Here is a 24,992-nt window from a genome sequence, read left to right as displayed (position 1 = left end):
TTATATGTGCTTAAATATATTTTGAAGAGTCACTTTAATCCTTAAAATATTACATGAAAGGCTGATAAATTGTCTGGCCTGCCTGGGTGCTAGGAAAGTTCCACTGCTCCTTGGTACCTTACTGACTAGTGGGAGAGAAACTTGCAAAGTATCATCAGGAACACACAGGACACCTTTGAGGAGGTGGAAGAACAGGTCCAATAATGATACAGAAATGAAAATCTAGAAAAGAAGGAAGACTTAGGCATGGCAAATATGAGGCTAGAAGTGTTGGGGCCAGATGGTGAGTAGACCCATTTGGGAGTTTTTCCTGCCTGAGTTTATCAGCTTGGTAGAGGGGTAAATCAAGTTTATTTTGAGTGAGTGAGTGAGAGAGAGAGAGAGAGAGAGAGAGGGAGGGAGAGAGAGAGAGAGCATGAGCTGGGGAAGGGCAGAGAGAGAGAGAGAATCCCAGGCAGACTCCATTCAGGGCTCCTCCATCTCACAAACAGATCATGAAATCAAGAGTCAGCTGTTTAACCAAGTGAGCCACCCAGGTACCCTAAAAAAGTTTTTTTAAATGTTTATTTTTTGAGAGAGAGCTTGAGTGGGGGAGGGGTAGAGAGAAAGGGAGACACAGAATTTGAAGCAAACTCCAGGCTCTGATGTGGGGCTTGAACTCCTGAACTGAGATCATGACCCGAACTGAAGTAGGATGCTTAACCAAATGAGCCACCCAGGAGTCCCTATTTATTTATATTTTTAGATGTTTATTTAAACATTTAAACTAAGTCTTATTATCTTAAGGCAACTGGAAAGTTAACCTGACAGAAGTCAGAGGGGTCTATGACCCCAATGGCCGGCCCAGTACAGCAGTCACTAGGAAAATTAACTTATTTTGAAAGAATGGATTTGAGACAAGCTAATCAAAAATCAATGCTCGGTTTATTAAAAAGAGACTGGCAGTCTGACTTGCAGACCCACCATTCACAATCTGTTCATTTCTGAAAAGTCTGTTACCACAGTGACCTAACTGCACAGCTGTAATTAATAATGATGAGAAAACATTTTGTGCATTTGTGACCTACCCAACTCCAATCAACTAGAACATGAGGTGACAGAACATTGGGTGTTAGTGTTAAAAAGAAGGTAAAACACTCACAAAACAGCTCTTTTAATGAAGTAAGAGTATCTCACATTCCATAACTGTTAGAAACGTCCAGGAGGGCTAGGTCCCTTATCTCTTCTAGGAGCGTGTACAGGCTTCTGCCCTTGGTTTGGCAGTATTTTTGATACTCTTCCTGGATGACGTTTACTTTGACTTCTTGGGCAAGCTGAGCCTCCTCCACAGATCTGGTTACTTCTTTCACTAAATCACTCTTCAGCACGAGCGAGCTCTGATGAAACAGTTCTGCGTCTGGTGTCACGTATGGTTTGTTGCTTATTATTTCAAGCCTGATCATATCAGAGTGACAGCGGGAGGCCTGTACAGATATTCTCACCTATCACAGAGGAGAAAAATGGATATTACCAGAGCACATTCTTCATACTTCACATTCAAAGAATGCTTAATGCAGGAACAGACTTACTGTTACGTGGTCAAACAAACTGAACGTGACCGACTCCCCTCCTGTTGCGGTGGAGGTGATTTTGTTTTGAAATCGCTGAAGGGATCCTGGTTTCCATTCGGAACGGCCATCCGGGCCACATGAGATCACCAAACCATCTTTATTTTTTAGATAAGCAGCACCTTTAATCCCAAACCTGAATGAACCATGGCCGGAATAAAAATCCAGAGAGAATGTATTCTGAGTATTCAAATCTTAAATACTTAATCTAGAATGATAGTTTTTCTTCTAGATTAAAAACAACTTTCCCTCTCATTTACCTCCAAGTATTTCATAGAACAGATGGAAAAGTATTTTGCTCAATAAGAAAGTAAAATCCTATCTTCACACTGATGTACTAGATTCTAATCTCCTTTATACTCAGGCAGTGCATTATTCTATTACATCATGTACATCTGTACCTACAGATAGTTGTTCCTATAGCTATTTTAATAAATCATTCCTAATGGGCTGTTTGTGTTCTACACAATTTGTCAACAACTGTTGTGTTAGATGTCGCATACCTTGGTATAAATACGAGCACGCCATTTGTTCTAATTGAATATATAACCCCATCGGATATGCAACGCTCCTCATTTTCTGCGTCTTTGTCTTTAAAATACATGCACTGGAAGAGCTCAGTGGACTGTTTCTGAGAATGCTGTGCTGCCTGGAAGAAGAAGCACAACCCAAAGCATGCTGGCATTCCCAAGGCGAACCTGGAATTCATACTCCCCCAGAAACGGCGGCTTTCAAAAGGCTACGTTCTAGAAACCATTAATACAAATACTTTTCTCTATTAAGAATTAAATCAGTTTTGTGGGAACCCAACTAACCACACCTAGTAATCATTCCCTCAAAAATGTTTTAGAAAATTCTTTTGTTTGTTCATTTTTAAGAGAGAGAGGTTGGGAGGGGCAGAGAGGGGGACAAAAGATCTGATGCAGGCCCTGCACTGACAGCCCAATGTGGGGATCGAACTCACGAACCGTGAGATCATGACATGAGTCGAAGTCAGATGCTCAATCGACTGAGCCACCCAGGTGCCCCTAGAAATTTAATTCTTAAAGAAAACCACCTGTTATTTACAATCTGTTTATAGTTCATTCATGTAAAGTATCCATATCTATGCCTCACCTTTATCTTCAAGTCTGTTCAACCAAAATCCTGCCAGTGGAACTATAAATTAGTACTGCTGTGGTTCAGAGGGCAATTTAGTAATATGTGTCATGCACACCTTCTGACTCGATAATTCCAGGAATTTACCCAGGCAGTACCCTAAGAAGTCTGTAAAAGCATGTATACAGCTGCACTGCCCATAGAACTTTCTGTGATGACGGATATGTTATACATCTGTGTTGCCTCAAAGGTAGCCACTGGTCACACATGTCTATTGCATGTGAAATGTGGCTAGTGCAACTGAGGAGCTGCATTTTTAATTTTTAAGAATTTAAATAGCCAACATGGCCACTGGCTACAATATTGCCCACCAGTGAACTATAATATTGGATACAAACATATTAAAACACTTAGGTTGTCATTTTTCTGTATCACCAAATACTCTAATTCCATGCTGTACAATACTGTATCCACTAGCAAACAATATGAAAGAATACACAAAGCTTCTACAACAAAGAACTACACTGACACCGTACTGTCAATATCAGATGTGTTAAGTGAAAAAAGATTGCAGACACAGGTATGGTATATTTTTCGTAAATCAGAAGATGTTCCTTCTATGTTTCTACATTTTGGGAAAAATATCTCACCTATCATTAAATCTCAACCCACATTAAGTTAATTCAGAATGTTGATAAATGTATTGAGAGCAACATAAGAAACGATGATTTTCATGTTATTTCATTGGTTAGAATAGTGCTGGGATTTAATTTATATATTATATATACATATTATATATTATATATATTATATTCTAATATATGGTATTTCATTCCACTACACAATAAAGCTGATACTCCCTGAGCGAAAGAGATGATGGGTAAGAGAACTTAAAATCCCCTCTTACTCGGTTTCTGTTGTTTATATGTCTGCATAATTCCTCAAGATCTTTGTTGCTGAACAAATTGTCCTTAATTTCCATTTTCTTATCTTTTGAGATGGCTGCCATTAACAATCGGTGAACTATGATATCTGAGTATCTTCTTATTGGAGACGTAAAGTGAGTATATTTATCTAATGCAAGACCTTCAAAGAGAAACCAAAAGATGGAAATCAACAAAAAGACATACTTCTAAACAACTTGCTCAAGGTTATGGCCACACAAAAGAAAACGCTATCATTCACCATAATGATGGAACTCTTCCTCTGCGCACGACCCAGTGGAGAAATACAGTGCATTAGACATCGCCTGTGTGGCCATCGATCGCAGCAACCTGTTTACAATGGGATCGTTCAGGTCATTTGCGTTATCCAGAGAATCAGCCAGTGTTTTATTGGACCTGACAAAAAAACGTAAAAACTTTTATTTAGTCCCAAGCAATAATTTACAAGGTAATACTCTGTGGGACATCCTTCACTCATCGCTCAGAAGAAATTAAGTTTATTTTGGATATGTTTTAGAAAGCAACTCTTTTTGACTAGAGAAACCTAGTTTGCTTTTAAGGCTTAAACAAAGCAAGTATATCAAGTGAAATACGTTTCTTAAGAGCAATGTACTGATTTCTTCGTGGTTAAGTTAATGCTCAGCACACTGTAGGTGGTCAAATACTTGTTGAACTGAATTCCTAGTACCCTTAACCTTAAACATCCCTCAGGTCAAAGAGTAGACTTTTTGAAAATCAAGAATTACTGAGCCAGAGGGAGTTAAAAAACTAAACTAAACCCGAGGTGTACAAGTAAAAGAAACCTAAATTATTTTCTGTTTTTTTTAAAGACGGGAAAGAAAGAGAAAGAGACAGGAAGTATTCTATTTATTTACCCAAATAGTTTTTAAAACCCAGGAAAAACAGAATTATATTAAAAGATGAACAATTTAGCACATATTCCCTTCTGTAGTGTAGCCCACTAAGAAATGGAAGAAAGATGGAAAATGATGAATAAGAGCATCAAGAGAGTATAAGCTAATGTGAGCCTTCAAGTATGACAGATGTGGATTCAAATCCAGATTCTGCCTTGATCTGCCTTGATTTTGCCCGATTCTGGCAATCTATAGGTAAGTCACTTAACTTCACCAGATGTAATTCCCGGCCTATACAATACAAATGACACAAGATGTCTGAAGGCCCTTACCAAGTGTGCCTGGCACATAGAGCTCATCCATCAAACAAAGCAACAAAAGATACAATCACAGACACAGGTGCAAAAAAAAATTCATTTTGATAAATGAAATTTTAATTAGCACCTCTTACTTGAAACAAAATATTGAAAAAGAAATCCTCTATACATCTTTTTTATTTAATGTAGCCTTTAGCTATTTTTTAAAAAATGTTTAATTCTGAGAGAGAGAGAGAGAGAGAGTGCAAGCAGGGGTGGGGGCAGAGAGAGAGGCACAGAATCTGAAGCAGGCTCCAGGCTCTGAGCTGTCAGTACAGATCCCAGCACAGGGCTTGAACTCATGAACTGTGAGATCATGACCTGAGCTGAAGTCGGATTCTTAACTAACTGAGCCAACCAGGCATCCCTATTTTTGTTTGCTTTGAGGTAAACCCAGCATGGGGCTTAAACTCATGACCTTGAGACCAAGAATTGCATGCTCTACTGATCGGGCCAGGCAGGCATCATTTTCAACAGGGAAAATCTTTTATCCTGGAGGGGGGCAGTAAAAATGTCTCATTCTATGGAGTGATGACATAAATTTACCATTGGTGTGGTGTTTTAGGATATTAGTTCAAAAATATGGTGCATTTTTAAAGTATTGAGATACATGGGATTATTTCTTAGTATTTGCCTAAGGGGCAGATAAGAGGCTCCATCCTTCTGCATTATGAATTGTAGTGGATCAACATTATGACTAAATAAACTGGTTTTAATTTTAATCTCTATACCTACATTATATAGTAAGTGAAAAGAGCTAACAAGTTTTCTATTTTGGGGCAAAGATCTGGCTGTCACATTTTAAGAACTACCGTAAGATAAATAAGCGCACAGCACTCCCTTCCCTCTGCCCCCTCAAAAGAGGAATTACCGTGTATCTATGAAGAAGCCTTTTGCTTTAGCACATTCTCGTAGTTCGGAAAAAAACTCCTGGTGTGGAGGAGGATGTTGGCGTAACAAGGCCTGATGTGGGAAGCTCTCCCAGATCTTCTTGGCTACCCAGTGGTTGGCCAGGATCATGCATTCAGCCACCGTCTCATGGACTTCCAGGGGCTGCTTGGGGATGAGGTCATGAATGTTCTTTTTTTCATCCAGCTGAACGCGAACCTCTACCCCTTCCAGTTCCAGGGCACCGCAACGGTCTCGTTTAGCTCGGACGTGGCGTGCTATGTCAGTCAACTTCCCAATGGCCCACACTAGCTCCTCCAGCTTGGCTTGTCTGCTCTTCTCATCCAAGTCTCTGAATTCTGGAATATCATCGACAACGTTGAAGTTTCCATCCAGCAGTTCCTGGGCTGCTTCATAGAACAGTTTGTATGCTGATCGAATAATGGTTCTGCCGTACCACACTTTCTTAATTTCATAAGAGGTTTTATCCAATTCCCATATGACACTTACGGCATACCTATAAAACCAGTAATGCTGACATCATTATTCAATTCTTCCATTTATTTAAAAAAAATTTTTTTTAATGCTTTATTTATTTTTGATACAGAAGAGACAGAGCATGAGAGGGGGAGGGGCAGAGAGAGAGGGAGACACAGAATCTGAAACAGGCTCCAGGTTCTGAGCTAGCTGTCAGCACAGAGCCCGACGCGGGACTCGAACCCACGAACGTGAGATCTGACCTGAGCCAAAGTCGGAGGCTTAACCGACTGAGCCACCCAGGCACCCCCCCATTTATTTTTTTAATTAAAAATACTTTTTAATTTTTATTTACTTTTTGAGAGAGAGACAGAGCTTGAGTGGGGGAGGGGCAGAAAGAGAGAGGGAGACACAGAATCTGAAGCAGGCTCCAGGCTCTGAGCTATCAACAGAGAGCCAGACGCAGGGCTTGAAACCATGAACCGTAAGATCATGACCTGAGCTTTAAGTCAGATGCTTAACTGACTGAGCCACCCAGGCGCCCTCAATTCTTCCATTTTTGAAGTAAGTAGAACTAGATCCTAAATGTACCTTGACAGGTTTTTGGACCAATGTCTCAATCCAAACCTCCACCACTAAATCAAAAACTACTATGGAAAACAATTTGACAATAAAATATTATGGAAAAAAAAAAAGAACAGCTTAGGTTGAAAGCCTATTCACGTGCCTGAGCCTAAAGAAAAAACTTTGTAAGAGATCAGTAAGAGAACTATAGCCCTGATGGCATTGATCTCAATCTTTTTGCTTATTTTAAATGATTTCTTTGTATATTTACACATATTTTCCCCTTATATTATACATCCTACATGGAAAATAAAGCCTAAACCAAAACAAATAAAAACCTCTATGGTCAAACTAAAAAACAAACAAACAAAAAACTATTTAAAATTACAACAAAGTTAGACTAGGTTCTGTTGAGCTCTGAGCAAGTCTGAAATGACTTCACACGTAAAGTTACGAACACTACCTTACAGTTCTCCATTTTGATTAAACTAGCATAGCACTGAAAGAGTCAAGTCTGTTGGGCTCTCTAGTAAAGAAGAGGAAAGATTTTCAAATCCTGCAGAAAAACACTGAACCATAATATCACTATCGTTGACAGATTAACAAGTTTATTAGGAAAGAACTGCTTTACCACCAAATGGCTCTATTTAAAAACCTATGAAATAGGGGCGCCTGAGTGGCTCTGTCGGCTAAGTGTCTGACTCAGTTTCTGCTCAGGTCACAATCTCATGGTTTTGTGAGTTTAAGCCCCACTTCAGGCTCTGAGCTGAGAGTGTGGCGCCTGCCTGGGATTCTTGGTCTTCCTCTCTTTCTGTCCCTCCCCTATTGACACTGTCTCTGTCTCTCTCAAAATAAATAAACTTACAGGAACATTACACAGTTCACAGAAAAAAATACATAAATGACTGTTAAACATACCCAAATATGTTTAACTGTACCCATAATAGGAAAAATGCAAATTAAAACCACCTAAGATATTTTCTTTCTTTTTTTTCTTTTTGAAGTTTATTTACTTATTTTGAGAAAGAGCCAGCAGGGGAGGGGCAGAGAGAGGACAGAGGATCCAAAGCGAGCCCGGAGAGTCCCATATGGGGATCAAACTCACAAACCATGAGGTCATGACCTAAGCTAAAGTCAGAGGCTTAACCAACTGAGCCACCAGGCACTCCTACAATATCATTTTCATCTATTAAATTGGCAAAGATTAAAAAAATACAACATTGTGTTGGCAAGGCTTTAGGGAAACAAGCATTTTCACATGTTGGTGGTAGGAATATAACTGGTTTAACCTTTATGGAAGGCAATTTGAGTACATCTATCTAAACACAAATGCATATGCCCTTTGACATAGAAATTCCACTTCTAGAAATTTATCCTCCAGATATACTGCACTTTTAAAAATGTGAAATGACTCATGTTCCATATAATTCAGTACAGTTTTGTTTGTAATAGCGAAAGATTGAAAACAATCCAAATTTCCATAGAGAAGCAACTGTTCCATAGATAAATCATCTATTTCCATAGATTAATATGGAATGATCTCCAACATACACTGTTAAGAGAAAAAAAAGCAAGGTGCTGAACAGTGTGTGTGTGTGTGTGTGTGTGTGAGACACGATGTCACCATCTGTGCATAAAAGACCACACGTCCACATTTGCATGTATGTGCATTATATCTAGAAAACCATGTAAAAAATTGGTAGCTAGGGGAAAATGGTAGGAGGGAGTTCATTAAATATCTTTTGGAATCTATGGATTTTGGTTTTCTTACATATTTAAAGATAGCTATAAACATTGACTATAACAAATACACAAAAAACTCCCTATGTTCATGATCTTCATGCAAAATAGCCTCAACCAGGGACTACATATGTGCAAAGCCTTGTTTCTTCTCAGACCTTAGCTGAGTTTACAAAGCCAACAACAGAGGCAGAAGCAGCCTCTGAGCTAGATAAACAGAAAAGACGAGAGGAAGGGAAGGGAAAGCTAACGAAATAAAGATGCCTAAAACTAAGCGGGTGCGAAGGATACAGGGGGAAAATGGGGGTGGGGAGCAGGGGTAGAGCATATTAGAAGGAAGAGGAGAAAGAGGCCAGAAGCAAGAGCACTGGGCATCACAGAAGAGCCAGGACAAAGTCTGGAGATTAAAAAAACAAAACCCAAAAAACCCACAAGCTATGAATAAACTCACCTATCAACGCCTCCCAGAAGTGAGCACAAATCAGCGCTGAGGATGGATGGCAGCATGTCATAGCGCCGGTCTGCTAAATAATAAGTGGTGGCCCTGTGAATGACACACATGCGGGTGCGTGACCTTCAGCGGCGAGAGGCAGAAGTGCTGACTGCATGGGCGGCAGGGAGGGAAATGGCCAAATCCTCAGTGCAAATCCCCCTAGGCTGTTGCTTTTTCATAAAGTGCAGCGGACTGGGTAATAAAACTATTCCCATGCTCCCACTTTTCTAAGGGGTACTGCCTTGGGCTGAATGTTCTTCTGCTGATATGAAAAAGAAAAAGTGGCATGAATCTTAGTTGTCAAAGAAAAATTGGAGTGTAATGAGCCAGTATTCATGTAAAATGGTATTCCTACTGAAACATTTAACTCACTGCAATTTAGAAGGAAAGTATGTGAAAGGTTCTACTGAAAAAAAGGAAAGGTAAATTGATCAAGGTGCTACTTCTCGAAAGGGAAAGGGGAGGTAGACCTCAATATTTTTCCCACCTAGGAGGGATTTGCAGAATTGCACAGAATTGTGAAATGTTCGTTTTGAAAATCGGGAAGTGGAGAGGTATGGAATATGTTACAGTCACACACACACAACCACAGTGTTCATTTCAAATAGCATTACCTTGTTCTAGCTTCAATGTCAACATACGAATTTGGTGCCACAAAGTGCGTCACATCGGCGATGTGGACCCCAAGTTCCAAGTTGCCGTTATTCAAGGTTCTGACCGAGAGTGTGTCATCCACATCCTCACAGCCTTTCGGGTCAATGCTGAACACAAGATGGGTTTTCCTCAGGTCTTTCCGTTCTCGCTCCTCTTCAGGACTCACCCTCCAGGGATTCCCTGGTGTGTTTACTGGCATCTCACACATCTGTACAAGAGTCAGATATTCGGCAGTTCACACAGCCCAGGTTTCCTATGAAATCCTGGGCTCTCAAAGATTCTCACTACCACCTCCTAGAAGTCCCATTCATTCCCCATTACCTTTTGCAACTAATCTGCATTCGCTTTGTTAGACCAATAATTATTTATTAGGTGCCTTAGGTGTGTCAGGAACTGTGCGAGGCTCTGGAAAGGTCAGGAGCCAAGAGGAAAGACATAATTCCCTGCCCCTGAGGATCCTTACAGTCTGACAGGAAACGTGCCAGTTTCCAGCAGCTTCTTTAGTTATGGAGGCCAGAGCAAGGATAAATGGAGATAAATGGAGGCTTATCAAGAGCACAACCTCAGGGCCCCTGGGTGGCTCAGTTGGTTAAGTGGCCGACATTGGCTCACGTCATGATCTCACGGTTTGTGAGTTCGAGCCCTGCGTCAGGCTCTGTGCTGACAGCTCAGAGACTGGAGCCTGCTTCAGATTCTGTGTCCCCCTCTCTGTCCGCCCCTCCCCTGCTCATGCTCTCTCTGTCTTTCAAAAATAAATGTTAAAAAAAAATAAAATAAAATAAGAGCACAACCTCTACCCCTTTTTCAAATGATTCACTTGTTTAAATGCAGTTGAGCTTTTAATTCAATTCAGGCCCCCCCCCAAAAAAATCAACATGTCCCAAATACTAAAAGCCTATTCCTTAAAGGTAATTTCAGCAGGACCAATCTAAGGCATTCTCTCTCCATTATGACTTGTTTAGGCCATCAATTTGCAGTAAGTAGGCTAAATGAGAAGAGAAAATTCTAGTCCTATCAAGTTTAATTCATGCTTTATTTTATTCTAACATTTTCACTAAGAGCTGTCAAAGCAACTCAACAAATAATTTTCAGAAACTAATGTTAAACATAAAAATTTAATAATGTAAAATATTTCAAAATATTTTACTATTATACCTACTGTTCTGTCAAAAACTGTAATGAAAATAAGGACACCCATACACTCTTGATGGCAATGCAAACTGGTCTAATTTTTCTCGAGAACAATCTACCAATACATAAGAAAAGCCACTTAAATTTTTTATGCCCTTTGACTTGGTAATCTTACTTTAAGGATTACGTCCCAAGAAAAATGATGAAAAAGGGGAAAAAAAGAGCAATGTTTGTAAAAATGTTTGAAGTAGCGTTTTTTTTTTTAATACTCCTGAAAAATTAAACAGCCCAAGGCCCCACAACTGCAGAAGACTTAAACAAACCAGGGTACATCAATACACAATCAAGTACCATAACTACTAAGAAGTAGCTATGTCAATACACAGAAATAATTTTAAGTGAAAGAAACAGAACAGAAAATAGCATGGGTACACTGTGAATATAGTTATGCAAGAATAATAATAAACAAGATTTATGAAGATTTTATGAGATCATAAAGTGATGGAAATAGCTAATGTTTAATGTTTATTGAATTTGTGTTTTCTGCAAAGGTTACAGAAACTGTTTCATGAGCATGATTTTTCTGACCCGTGGGTCAGAGATGTATAGAACTCAGAAGCCGCTTCCCGCAGCTCTGTGCGGGTCTCTGGCTGAAGGATTGGGACAGGGAGTGGAGCCCAGCAGGGTCTGTAGCGAGGCCCCCTCGCAGCTGCCGGGGATGGATATGCACTGACAAGAGGAACTGACGTGCCATTTTTAAGCACAGTTGGAAAATGTAAAAATTTAAGGGCTGTGAGGTTCTAGGAAACGAACTATGCACTTGAAGCTGACTTCGGTCTGGTCCAAACACAGAATAGAGAGGAGTGAGAGTCTTCTAGTATCTACGGCTTTAGTGAGTGGCTACCCAGCACAGAGATTTTTTTCTTCTTAAAGACCAAACAAACAGACAAATGCAAAAAGAAATGGTACAGAATGTCTTTCACCAGACCAAGGGACTCAGGGAAACCTGACCTGAGCTTCGGAGAAAGGCACCACTGAAATACTGTTTTCCACCAATATGGTCGCGATTTCCCCTTCCAGATCTCCGATTCTTCCTAACACGCGCACAAAATGTCCGTTGGGATACAATGATGTTGACTCCCAGGAGTCGATACGCACAACCACCCTGAAGTCCTGCATGAAAAAGGGAGAAAAACCATTATTAGCCCAGCACCGGGGATTGAGTGGGTCAATTTGAAGCACTGAACAGAGGAGATAAACAGCACCCAGCTCCAAAAAGAGTGGCCAATTTAACTGTGGGTTTTGTGTTTTGTTTTGGTTCTTGCTGTTTTACTAAATTGCCAGATGGTATGTAAATACTCGGCCCAAGGCTTTGGAGGGAAGCAGTACCTCTCTAAACCAAATAAGGGGGCTGGAAATTTTATTCTGTTAAAGAAAGCCAATGGTGGGGTGCCTGGGTGACTCAGACAAGCGTCTGACTCTTGGTTTTGGCTCAGGTCATGATCTCAAGGTTCGTGGGGTAAAGCCCCACTTTGGGCTCTGCACTGGCAGCTTTGGAGCCTGCTTTAGATTCTCTCTCTCTGCCCCTCCACAGCTCTCACACAGGCTCTCTCTCTCTCAAAATAAATAAATACTTAAAAGGAAAAAAAAAGCCAATTGTAACACATTCTAGCTAACATTCACAACACAGAGGAAAACCCCATGGTGCACAGTACAATTTGAAAACAAAACATTTTGTGATTGTGGGAGATACAGTCTACTTTCTTTGAAGTTACTTTCTAATTTTTAAAGAGAGCTTTTGGTGGGAAAGGAGGTGTCAGTGTGAACTGAACCTCACTGCTCCCAAATTCCAGCAAACTCCTGGGATCTGGGAAGCAATGGTTGTGCCTGGCCCCAGAGAGCCTGAAAAAGATGCAGAAGGGAACACAATGACCTGGTTACTGACTGCGGGCATTCTGCTTCAGTGTCTCATTTACAAACTGCACAACATCAGGCAAATCCAAACTGGCCGATGTCTACACGCTTCACCACAGTACAGGTTAATGTCTAACTTTCCTGCGTATGTCTTCTCCCCAGTACTATATTCCTTTATGGATAATCGATTCAGTGAAGTACCACTATATCATCCCTACAGGGCAGGGTAATCATATTTCTATATCACTTGCTGGAAGAAAGCTTGTTAGTGTTGGCAAAGCATATCTATTGAAAGTTTCTGTGTTGGACAGCTGGATAACGTATGTACTCTGTAGCTGTCCTACACAGCTCTTTCTAGGACAGTTTCTCTCTGGCCTTCATTTATTAACTAAGGACTATTTAATAGATGGTTCTATATATTTAGAATTAAAAAAAATTCACACCAGGATCTCGAAATGCCAGATACCATCAATAATTTATCCCTTCTGATACAAAGGAATGAACAGTGTTTCCTAGGATTGCACAAAAGCCGGCAAACACAGAAGCGGGAGAACAGCAGAAGGACAATGCCAGCTACCTGGAGGGCTTCTGCCTGCTGAGTGCTAATTCGGATCTTGGGAATTCTGTAGTCCCAAGGTGTGACTAGGATTTTCTGAGCATTTTTGCCCTGAGATTGGACCTCTTCTTTGGATGGAAAGGTCACCACGTAATCTCGCCAGTTCTTCTGAAGGATGCCCACCACTCTGCCTTTGGGAGAACAAAACAAAAGAAGGCCGTTGCTGGTGAGATGTTCCCTATCTGATGGTGACTAGCTCAGCAGCGAGGGAGAGAACAGAAAACACAACGATCCGTTTGTATCAAGCACACACTCACACAAGTCGAGAAATGCTCAAACATTTGCCTTGAGATGCTAATTTTTTGAAAGATCAGTTTGTTTTTTAGTAACATCGTCAGTATGCCCTCCCTACTGTGGGGTCCGAGTGACATCTAGACTCCATTAGCCTCATTTTCTCTTTGGCCCTTCCCTCATCAACCTCAGGTTTAGGGATGTTGGGAAAAGCCAGTAATGTTTACTTTTTTCATCTCATGCTCTCTCCTGTGCATTGATTGCCACTGTCTTTCTTGCATTTTCCCGCCACCCAAGATCATTTGGGCCAACCTTATATGCAGAAAAGTATTCTAGTCATAAGCCTGGTATGCAGCACTTTTCAATCCTCACGGACCACGGTCAAGAAAAAACAAATTTTAGTTAAAAGTGCTATCTTTCCACAAATGCTTACTAAGCCCCTACCAGGTATGAGGCCCTGTTCTAGGTGCAGGGAATGTAGCAGCATCAGAACAAAGTCTTAGGTTTTCTGCACTGGACACTCTAGTTTGAGTGTCTGTAGGGGTGGGAAATAGGCAATAAGAAGTCAATACAGGGAAGGGAGTGATGTTTGCTCAGAAAGATCCAAAGGAGGGTTAGGTGACCAAGAGTGATACAGGGTCAGTTATTTTAAATAAAGTGACATCTGAGCAGAGACTTGAAGTGAGGGATGTTGGCATGAGGAGGTTTGTGGAAAGCTCGTTTCCGGTGGTGCAAAGGACAAGCTGGTCCATGAAGCTGGAGCAGAGTGATGACGAGGACAGTGCCACAAGGCAGCCCAAGCTGGCAGGACCCTGTAGGCCATGGTAAGGCCTTTGAATTTCATTCTGAGAGAAGCAGGAAGCGGCCACTGGAGCGCTTTGAGCAGAGACATGACAGGACCTAAAGACTTTTAAAAAGTTCCCTGTGTGTGGGGGCACCTGGGTGGCTCAGTTGGTTAAGCATCTGGCTTCGGCTCAGGTCATGATTTCACTGTTTACAGGTTTGAGCCCCACGTCAGGCTCTGTGCTGACAGCTCAGAGCCTGGAGCCTGCTTCGGATTCTGTGTCTCCCCCTCTCTCTGACCCTCCCCTGTTCGCACTGTCTCTGTCTCTCAAACAAACACACACACACACACACACACACACACACACACTCTTAATAAATACATAAAAGGACCCCCGTGGCTGGCTCCCCTATGGAGAAAAGGCCATTTGGGAGCCAAGGTGTGGGTAGGGAGACTGGTGAGGAGGCGGCTGGGGTAATCGTGCCAAGGGTAGATTCTAGTGCACCGGCTGGGGGAGAAGCAGTGGCATCTGGGAGTCGAGCTGCCAGCACTTGCTGATGTGTGAAAGAAAAATTCGAGGGCAGTCCCAGGACCTCGGAGTTGACCAAGTGTAGAACGAACTTGCCATTTCTGGAGACGGGAACAGTCGGGGAGGAGCAGGTTTGGGGGTAGAAATCAGAAGACTGTTATTAGGCATGCCCACCAGACACCAGGGCAAGATGCCAAACAGACAACACTGGAGGCTGAGAAGGGTGTCTGGGCTGCGCTGGATAAATAAAGCCAGAGGAGTGAAGGCGGTCCCCGGGGAGAGGGGGCAGAGGGAGATGCAGAGAGGAGCCTGGGTGCTTCCCAGAGGTCCATAAGATGGAGAAGCGCCAGCAAAAGGACCAAGAAGGAGTGGCCAGCAGGGGAGGAGAAGAAGCCAAAGATGAGGCAGTGATCTGCTGGCCAAATGCTGCTGATGGTTATGAATGCCAAGGGCTACATTGGCAGTGAGGTCACTGATGTCCTTGGCAAGAGGTCAAGGTCTTTTTTGGGGGGCAGGGGCTGGGGCGCCTGAATGTAGCGGCTTTGGGAGAGAATGGGTAAAGAGGAAGCAGAGAGAAGGCAGGACTAAGGGTTTCACAAAGTCTCGCCATAAACTGAAGCAGAGAAAAGGGCGGTAGCTGCAGGGGATGAGGGACTTGAGAGGATTTTTGGTTTTGTTCTGTTCTAAGAGACAGCGCAGCATATTTGAACCGTAGGGAGAATAAAATAAATCTGCAGAGAGGCAACTGACAACGGGGGGGGGGGGGGGGGGGGGGGAAACTACATTGTACCGTAATAACTGTAGTACGTCTGGCACAATAAATGTTTGGTAGTAAGAGTGGATAATCGGGACACCAGCTGGTGGGCTCACCTGTGGGCATGGGCTCGCTCGGGGGGTCCCCCGAGGCCTTGTCATCACTGTCATTCTCACACAGCGAGGTGGTTCTTCCTTTCCATTCGGTTTTGGGGAGCAGTTCCACGACTACCATGTCTCCGTGAATCGAGCGGTTGCGGGCTTTCATGCCGTGAACTAGGATGTCACTGACTAAACCTGTGTGTGGGCAGGGGCGCAGAAACCCCGGAAGGCCACGGGGGATGCCATGCCTGTGAGGCCTTTCCAACACCGAAGTGTTCCTGCAAACCACAGCTTCCCCCTTTCAAAGGTGAGGTCAGACTTTGTGCCACAAGTTAGGAATGAAGAAACACTGCCGCTGTGCCATTTTACACACATGCTTTTGCTAAGGGCTCGCTCTGGCCGTCTGTTAAGGTGGGTGACAGTCCCCTGCAAGAGACTACATAAGCCCAGGCTGGACTTCTGTCACATAGCCTCAGGGGCCATGCAGCCAGGGAGGGGTCAGCAGGCCCAAGGAGCCACAGATACCGCTGAACTCTCCACCGTAAGTCAGAGAAACTCGGCTTCTCATTCGCCTTCAATCCAGCCACGCCCCCTTGGCTACCAGGGCTTTCCACCCCGACACTGGAAGACCAAAGAACCACGCTCTGTTACGATATCACTTATTTACACACCTTCTTCATTTTTATCACTTTTTAAAATTATTCCAGGAGTCCTGGGTGGCTCAGTCAGTTGAGCACCCGTCTCTTAACTTTGGCTCCAGTCAGATCTCACAATTTGTGAGTTCGAGTCCAGCGTTGGGCTCTGCATGGACAGGGTGGAGCCTGCTTGGAATTCTCTTTCCCTCTCTCTCTGCCCCTCCCCCTGCTCACACTGTCTCTCTCAAAAATAAATAAATAATCTTTTTTTTTTAAATTTTTTAATGTTTTATTTATTTTTGATACAGAGACAGAGCATGAGAGGGGGAGGGGCAGAGAGAGAGAAGGAGACACAGAACCGGAAGCAGGCTCCAGGCTCTGAGCTAGCTGTCTGCACAGAGCCTGACGCGGGGCTCGAACCCACAAATGTGAGATCTGACCTGAGCCGAAGCCGGAGGCTTAACCGACTGAGCCACCCAGGCGCCCCAAAAATAAATGAATAATCTTAAAAAAAATCTATAAAACAAAATAAAATTATTCCAGTAAGGCAGCACAGGGTCTTAAAATCACAGCCAAACTGCCCCAGCAAAAGATTCAGCCCCACCACTTCCCGAGTATGTGATCTTGAGCAAGTTACTTTGCTTCTCTGTGTTAGTTTCTTCACTTGCAGCTTTGTGTATCCTCACCAATAACAGGTGCAAAGCAGTATCTCCACTCAGTGCTTAGAACAGAACCTGATGTAGAGTGAGCACTCAGTAAAACTTAGCTGTTTTCATTTTTTAAAACTGACTATAATAGGGGCGTCTGGGTGGCTCAGTCGGTTAAGCATCCGACTGCGGCTCAGATCATGATCTTATAGTCCGTGGGTTCAAGCCCTGCATCAAACTCTGTGCTGACAGCTCAGAGGCTGGAGCATGCTTCGGATTCTGTGTCTCCCTCTCTCTCTGCCCCTCCCCTACTCGTGCTCTGTTTCTCTCTATATCAATAATAAGTAAACATTAAAAAAATTAAAAAACATATATAAACTATAGATAAAACATGAGGGGACAGATAAAACACACCCAGAGCAGGGATATCTAACATGGCACACAGGATATGACAGTTTCACCCTTACTTTCTTCATTGTGCAATACGAGAATAGAGACACAGTACGGAAGTTTATGTAAGGCGTATACTGAACCTGAATCTTTGCAGCTGGCTCCCTGAAGTCGAACGAAAGCTTCTATCTGTGCCCTGTGTTTGTTGACATTCAGGATTCCCTAAAATCATAATAAAAATCAACTGAAAATTTTCTTTCCTGCCCGCTTTACCCCCAGAGCTACAGTTTTTATTTTATTTTATTTATTTAAAAAATTTTTTTAATGTTTTATTTATTTTTGATACAGAGAGAGACAGAGCATGAGAGGGGGAGGGGCAGAGAGAGAAGGAGACACAGAACTGGAAGCAGGCTCCAGGCTCTGAGCTGGCTGGCAGCACAGAGCCTGATGCGGGGCTCGAACCCACGAACGTGAGATCTGACCTGAGCCGAAGTCGGAGGCCTAACGGACTGAGCCACCCAGGCGCCCCGAGCTACAGTTTTAAAAAAGCATATGAAAGTATCCCCCAAAATATGGGATGTCTGGATGGCTCAGTTGATTAGTTAAGTGTTCGACTCTTGACTTCGGCTCATATCATGGTCTCACGTTTTGGGAGTTCAAGGCCCTTGCACTGGGCTCTGTGCTGACAGTACAGAGCCTGTTTGGGATTCTCACTCTCTGCCCCTCCCCCGCTTGCTCTCTCTGTCTCAAAATGAAAAAGTAAATATAAAGAAAATCCCCAAAATATTCTTTTAAGGTCTGTGATCCCTTTCTTTAGGAAAAATATTCATCACCAAGGTTTCTTTTCTCCAGAGAACACACCACCGCTCTGAACTATTCTTGGCTATACCAAGTGTTGAATGTGCCATGATCTATTTTACCTAAGTGATGAGTGGACTTTAAAAAAATCTTCTTCCTCAAAATATCCTCCCTGGAATGCCATAAACTTTACTATCGAGTTGGAAGCATGAGCCACTCTAGTTATACTCATTTAAAATACTAGGGGTGCCTGGGTGGCTCAGGTGGTTAAGCGTCCAACTCTTGATTTTAGCTCAAGTCATGATCTCAGGGTCATGAGACTGAACCCTGCGCAGGGCTCTGTGCTGGGTGTGGAGCCTGCTTGGGATCTTCTCTCTCCCTCTCACTCACTTTCCTTTCTTTCTCTCTCCCTCTGCCCCTCCCCTGCGTAAGCACACACACTCTCTCTCAAAAGGAAAAACAAAAACAAAAAAAAGAAACCCATAACTTTAGGGAGGGACTTTAGCATGGTATTCTCAAACTTTGCCTGTATAAAAACTGTCTGAGCTGCCTGTTAAAAATGTAAAATCCATGATGGAACAATTTTGATCTCGATAGTGGTGGCGGATACATAAATCTATCAACGTGATAACAACACTGCACACATACCCACACACACACGCACGCACATGCACAATGTTGAGATCTGAATAATAATTTTATCTGATTCCTTCTCAAGGCAGCTTAACAGCTTCTGGGGGTCTGGGTCCTGGGGGACCACAAAAGGGCCCTTAAAAGGGGCAGAAAGGGGTGAAGAAGCCATATGTCACCAATTTCACAATTGTATCCAATCTCTAGACCTTGATTCCAAAATATATTCTCTTTCCCAGAGACTGGAGGCATTTATAAGGCTGCTTGTGTGATGCTCAGTACGTAACCCAGTTAAGAAGATTAGAGAGTAGCACCAAACCAGATGGCAAGGTGTCCCCAGGAAGAACGACTCTCCAACCATCCCCAACAATGACAGGCCTGGCTTACTCATGCCTATTTACAGCCTTTGAAATTAAAGGCCCGTGGTAGGCCATAAAGGAGAGAAGAAAACACGCTGGCTCATCCCAGCGCCGACGCCTTATGACCACCCTCACCTGGATGTAGCGTCCAGATTTAATGCCAGCTTCCAGCACTTCTAGGGGGAGATGCTCTGCGTACTCCTTCCCGTGGCTCTCCTGACTCTCATTCTCTCTTTCCCGTCGAGACTGAAGGATGGAGTCACAAAGCTCATGGGCAGCCTTTAAATCAGGCCAGAAGTTGTCCAGGTAATCCTGCGTTTAATAAAGGTATAAGAGAAACATGGTCAGAAGATAGCGCTTCTCCTCGTACTATTATAAGCGGTCCCCTCCCGGGTGTGTGGTTTTGAAGAGGTGGTCAATGGGCATTACCTTCCCGATGTGACTGGCTAGTTTTCCACCATCTCATTAATCCCTAAAGCCTCACCAAACGAACCCGAGGGAGGGCCTTCCTGCCATGGAACGCTTACTTTGCACTTTCGAATCTCCTCTTCTCAATGTGCATGTAACATACACACATGGCCTTCTGCCTATTTTTTTTTCTTTAATGTTTTTGAGAGAGTGTGGGTGAGCAGGAGAGGGGCTGAGAGAGAGGGAGACATAGAATCCAAAACAGCCTCCAGGCTCTGAGCTGTCAGCACAGAGCCCGACGCGGGGCTTGAACTCCACCAACCGTGAGATCATGACTTTAGCTAAAGTCGGACACTTAACTGACTGAACCACCCAGGCAGCCTTGCCTTCTGCCTATCTTTACGTGTATATCTCATTGCTGCAGACAATGACCTGCAATGATTGCAGAGAAAAAGCTCTTATGTGTGCATTCTTGTCTTGTTTTTTTATTCTGGGACATTTGAAATATATAAGAAACTTCAATAAGCACGTAAAAACGGCAAGGCATAAAGTGCATGCGGAAACGTCTCCTTTCCTCTAACCCACTGGCTACGTCAAATGAGCAGAGAGGGGCAAAGTCAAGGTGTTTCTGTTCTTCTGAGACTTCCCCCAAGTAAGCTCCCAGATGACGGAGTCGGCCTTGGTGACCATCCACAGATGTAGTAACACTCTTCATGCAGATGTTACTATTAGTGTGATGACCTAGTACAAAACTTTGAAACAAGTAGTCAGGGTGCCCCGCATGTAGACTATTGCTGAGTGTTACTGCACCTCTTGGTGTAAGTCTGTCAGAGAAGACACCACCAGCAAGAGGATGGATGGTGTGCTGATGCAGTACACTCCCTCGAATGGTGGGCTGTCACTAAATAAAATCAAATTTATGTGTTTTTAATTCAACTTTAAGTCTAAGGTTGAGTCTAGCACATTCACTTTTCTCACATTAAAAAGAAAATGCAGGGGTGCCTGGGTGGCCCCGTTGGTTGAGCATCTGACTTTGCCTCAGGTCACATCTTGCAGTTCCTGAGTTTGAGCCCCACATCAGGCTCTGTGCTGACAGTGCAGAGCCTGGGCCTGCTTCAGGTCTCTTTCTCTCTGCCCCTCCCCAGCTCGTGCTTGCGCTCTCGCTCTCTCCCTCTCTCTCTCAAAAATAAATAAATAGTGGGGTGCCTGGGTGGCTCAGTCAGTTGAGCATCTGTCCAGCTTCGGCTCAGGTTGTGATCTCGCAGTTTGTGGGTTCGAGCCCCGTGTCGGGCTCTGTGCTGACAGCTAGCTCAGAGCCTGGAGCCTGTCTTCAGATTCTGTGTCTCCCTCTCTCTCTGACCCTCTCCTTCTCATGTTGTCTCTCTCTCTCTCTCAAAAAAAAATTAAAAAATAAATATTTAAAAATTTTTAAAAAAGAAAATACATTATATTTATTGTCAATGCTAATATTTCTCCCTTGGTATCAGGGTCCTGTTCAAATCACTTCTTTTCCTTCCCCAGTCCATTAAGAAGTTCCGTCTGTGCTAATATCAGCACCCCAAGTCTATGGTCACTTACTGCTGATCTCCACCCAGCTCCTGCCACTATAAACCGCCTTTTCATGAGGATTTATTGTCTTCAGTCTTCCCAACTAACTTCATGTCCCCACAGAAAATTCTGGCCTTCTCATCTGGCCTCTTTTTTTTTCCTGCTATCATTCGCCTCTAGGAGGCCCGTGGTCACACAGTTTGCTTAGGAGACGCTATACACAATCAACGGTACTATAATACTGGACTACGAACAAAAGTAATTTTAACAAAAAGTAGAAAAATGTAATTTTAGCCAACTGTCCTCTGTGGGAACCATACATGATGTATTGCAACAGAAAAAACAAGTGACACTGCCATTAATATCCAGCGCCCCCAGAACTCTCCGGCACGCCGGCACACTTTTTTAAAGCAGGGCCAAGAAAATTCTATTGGCAAATCTTTAGCAATACATGCACCTGGGAACTCTTATAGAGTCTACAATTCAACATCCAACTTGACTTTCTGTAAACTGACAGGGGTAATGGAGGGCCTCATGTGAAGTTCTGAATCAAAAACCGGTATCAACCTCTGGCACTTGATTGGCCAGCTGGGCAGACAGAAGAGACTAGAAATCTCCTGAGAGATGAACAGCCATCCCACTTTCCCCAAGGGTACCCCAGGAACAGGAGAGCTATGTTGCTAACAGAGCCTCAAGAAACAATCACCAATAATGCCGCTCCCACCTGTGATCTGTATATCAAGCTGATGTGACAGCCTTCACATAAATGATATCACATCTCGCCCCTCCTTGTATCCCTGCCAACCCCCACGCACATTCACGAGTGGGGGAGAGGGAGGAGCAGTGGCAAAACAAGACTGTGTCGTGTGTACAGGGGCGCCTGGGTGGCTCAGTCGGTTAAGTATCTGACTCTCGGTTTTGGCTCAGGTCATGATCTCGCAGTTCGTGGGTTCGAGCCCCACAACGGGCTCTGTTCTGGAGTCTTCTCGGGATTCCCTTTCTCCCTGTCTCTCTCTGGCCCTCCCCAACTTGTACTCTCTCTCTCAAAATAAACAAATAAACTTAAAAAACAAAATAAGATTAAAACTATGTCGTGTGTGGACTCAGAGAAACAACGTGGGAGGCGGCTGAGCACAGAGGTTAACAGCTTTGGAGTCAGCATGGCCGGGCTTCCTTCACTTTCTGCCTGTGTGACTTTGGGTGAGTTACTTAGCCTTTCTGTGCCTTAGTTTCCACACCAGTAAAATATGGACGATAGCATCTACCTCATGGGGTAAGAATTCAATGGAACAAAATACTTATAATACTGCCTTGCAGGGATCAATGTTGGCTACTGCTCTAGGTGGGACCATGTAAAACTGCCATTTTGTAGGTCAAAAATAACAGTATTGGCAATTTTATAGGATCCAACCTATTCTCATCAACATCATTACTAATATTGTTATTGTTGGAACTGTGCCCATTGGTGTACTGTCAACGGGGCTTCCTGGGCTCAACTCTCAGATGCCACGGGTCTTCCAGTCACAGGGAAGTTGCCTAAATTTGCTAACGTCAAGATTACTGGGTTGGGGAGAGACAAAGACATGGAACTCATTGGCTGAAGTCTTACTTCACTCTTGATGTTCCCTCTTCTGTATCGCCACAGGGATTGAGAGTATTATGGGTGCCACTGAGGAAAGGAACAGACACAGACACACTTACGGACACATCAGACGGATGTACCTTGAAGGAAATCACAAACACTCCTTCGGTTTCACTTCCATACTGCTGTATAGCCTCTTCATCCTCTGTCACCATAACGATTGGCATCCTATCTTGGCAGTGGTGGAAGTACCAAGCAGCCGCATTGTATATGCTCCTAAAAAAGCAACGGGCACGTGAGGCCTCCCAAGGCAGCCAGACACAGGCTGCTGTTCAGTTTCACACCTTTGATCTGCTATCCTTCCGTTTATGCGGATGGCCACTCACTCATTCAACACATATTTCCTGAGCACCTGCTATAAGTGTACTCCGGGTTGGGTAGTCTGGGGTACACAAACACGAATCAGAGAGCACCTGACAGTCTCTTCTTCCCTAAGACATCCAACCGCCACGGCAACCTCTTTCATTTCTTGATATCGCCTAGAATCCACGAAGCTTTGCCGTCCTTTAATACCTTTTGGCTGGAAAGCTGGGACCACGGCACCACAGAGATGACAAGCTAGGCTACGTGAGGTTTCAAAGATGGAGAGACAAGTCTGGCTAAGAGAAAAACTCGGCTGCGTCTACCTCAAGATCACAATCCAGTAGAGTCTGCTATGGAGTCACATGAAATGTATGGGAATCTTCCTGAAAAGACTCAGAATTGGAAAACATAGCCTGGGTCTAGAGATGTGGGTTCAAGACTGGATTGTGTTTCCAATGAAGTATGTACGCCTGGACAGTCAGTTTCGTTGGCATCTGTCTCCCTTTCTGCAAATTACGATGCCACCTAAGATTCCTTTAGTTTTGGATAAAAAAAAAAATTTGGCCAACATGTACTGAGTATCTCCTATGTGCAAGCCTGTGTGAACAGTAAGTAAGATCATCCTAACTGCTCACATGTGACCTAATCTAGAGAAATATTTGCTTTCCTTTCTGGTATTGAGCCCCGTGGGAACTTAGGACTATAATTATGGTCTCAGTATGCATCAGTGCTTATTTTACTTTAGAGAATTTAAATATTTAATGGCTATTCAGATAAAGAGTTACAAGGAAAAAGAAGATTTAAATGTTCTGGATGGATAAGACATTTGAAAACTTAAGATGTCCTTGGCCCTCTACAGAAGAGTGTGGCAGAGGCTATGGGTGCCCAGAACCTGTGCCCCAGGCCCACCTCTGACTTTAGCTGCAGGTGGGTGGCAGGTGCTTCCCACCCTAGGCCCACTGCGTGGAGGTAACACCCCTGCAGAATGACCCTCAGCTAAAGGCGGAAGTCTCCTTTACACAACACCCTGCCCTTGCTCTTCCAGATGACTTCTGAGGCACATACTACGCGGCTTCTGAGAGGCCCCCAGTAGGACTGAGCCTCAGTCTCCCACAGCACTAACACATCCTTAACTGCCTTCCCTCCTTGCCCTCTGCCTCACTCCCCGTACTTCCTCACTGCTGTTTCAGGGAATTGCCTCCCACATCACTACTCTTAGGCAGAATTAACCTACCAGTTTCAGATTAATAAGACTGGTTGGGATATTAGAGCAACTTCTACCAGAAAAATTGAGATACTCTTATCTTAAAAGTAGATTCTTCCCCCTACCCCCCGCCCCATTAAAGTTATGACTGCTGGATCACCAGAATGTTCCTACCAGCTGCTACGATCTGGGGCAAACACACTGAGTATCTATAGCTCCCTAATGATAATTTCTAAAATATGTATGTATTCAAATGACCTATGTAAAACAGTGACACATTAAGCATTTCAGTATTAATCATAGTGCCAAAATAACTCCTGGTTTATTCTAGCATACTATTTAGATCAACTCCCAGATAACAAATGATAAAGAAATTAAAGGGGCACCTGGGTGGCTCAGTTGGTTAAATGTCTGACTTTGGCTCAGGTCATGATCTCACATTTCATGAGTTCGAGCCCCAGGTCGAGCTCTGTGCTGACAGCTCAGTGCCTGGAGCCTGCTTCAGATTCTGTGTCTCCCTCTCTCTGCCCCTCACTGACTCACGCTCTCTCTCTCCCTCTCTCTCTCTCTCTCTCTCTCTCAAAATAATAAACATTAAAAAAAAATTAAAGGGGCGCCTGGGTGGCTCAGTCAATTGAGCGCCTGACTTGGGCTCAGGTCATGATCTCACAGTTCTTGGGTTCAACCCCTGCG

General features: G+C 43.5%; 1 protein-coding gene and 1 long non-coding RNA gene across 5 annotated transcripts in view; one reads left to right on the top strand and one right to left on the bottom strand.

Annotated features, from left to right (window-relative positions):
- Positions 1–902: 902 nt before the first annotated feature.
- The window catches only part of DIS3L (DIS3 like exosome 3'-5' exoribonuclease), a 36,796-nt gene continuing 12,706 nt past the window's right edge, over positions 903–24,992 (bottom strand). For 2 of the 4 annotated variants that reach the window (XM_029951412.1, XM_029951413.1), the window contains 14 exons: positions 22,873–23,008; positions 19,330–19,506; positions 17,551–17,629; positions 15,751–15,930; positions 13,298–13,467; positions 11,818–11,979; positions 9,636–9,883; positions 8,980–9,072; positions 5,731–6,264; positions 3,891–4,045; positions 3,613–3,791; positions 2,111–2,256; positions 1,569–1,743; positions 903–1,481 (listed from right to left, as the gene is read on the bottom strand). In XM_029951412.1, coding sequence (XP_029807272.1) covers positions 1,173–1,481; positions 1,569–1,743; positions 2,111–2,256; positions 3,613–3,791; positions 3,891–4,045; positions 5,731–6,264; positions 8,980–9,072; positions 9,636–9,883; positions 11,818–11,979; positions 13,298–13,467; positions 15,751–15,930; positions 17,551–17,629; positions 19,330–19,506; positions 22,873–23,008 — 2,743 coding nt within the window. In that variant the 3' untranslated portion in view covers positions 903–1,172. Of the gene's footprint in view, positions 1,482–1,568; positions 1,744–2,110; positions 2,257–3,612; positions 3,792–3,890; positions 4,046–5,730; positions 6,265–8,979; positions 9,073–9,635; positions 9,884–11,817; positions 11,980–13,297; positions 13,468–15,750; positions 15,931–17,550; positions 17,630–19,329; positions 19,507–22,872; positions 23,009–24,992 lie in introns of those variants that run through there. The other 2 variants (XM_029951414.1, XM_029951415.1) reach the window with 2 other exon arrangements.
- On the top strand, positions 15,742–19,544 carry LOC115301499. Its single transcript, XR_003913139.1, has 2 exons — positions 15,742–16,042; positions 19,075–19,544. It is a non-coding gene; the product is annotated as an uncharacterized LOC115301499 (long non-coding RNA).

This window comes from Suricata suricatta, chromosome 9 (assembly GCF_006229205.1).
Source record: "Suricata suricatta isolate VVHF042 chromosome 9, meerkat_22Aug2017_6uvM2_HiC, whole genome shotgun sequence".
Classification (NCBI taxonomy): Eukaryota; Metazoa; Chordata; class Mammalia; order Carnivora; family Herpestidae; genus Suricata; species Suricata suricatta.
Note: the sequence above shows the minus strand (reverse complement) of the source record. Positions and strands in the feature narration are given on the sequence as shown.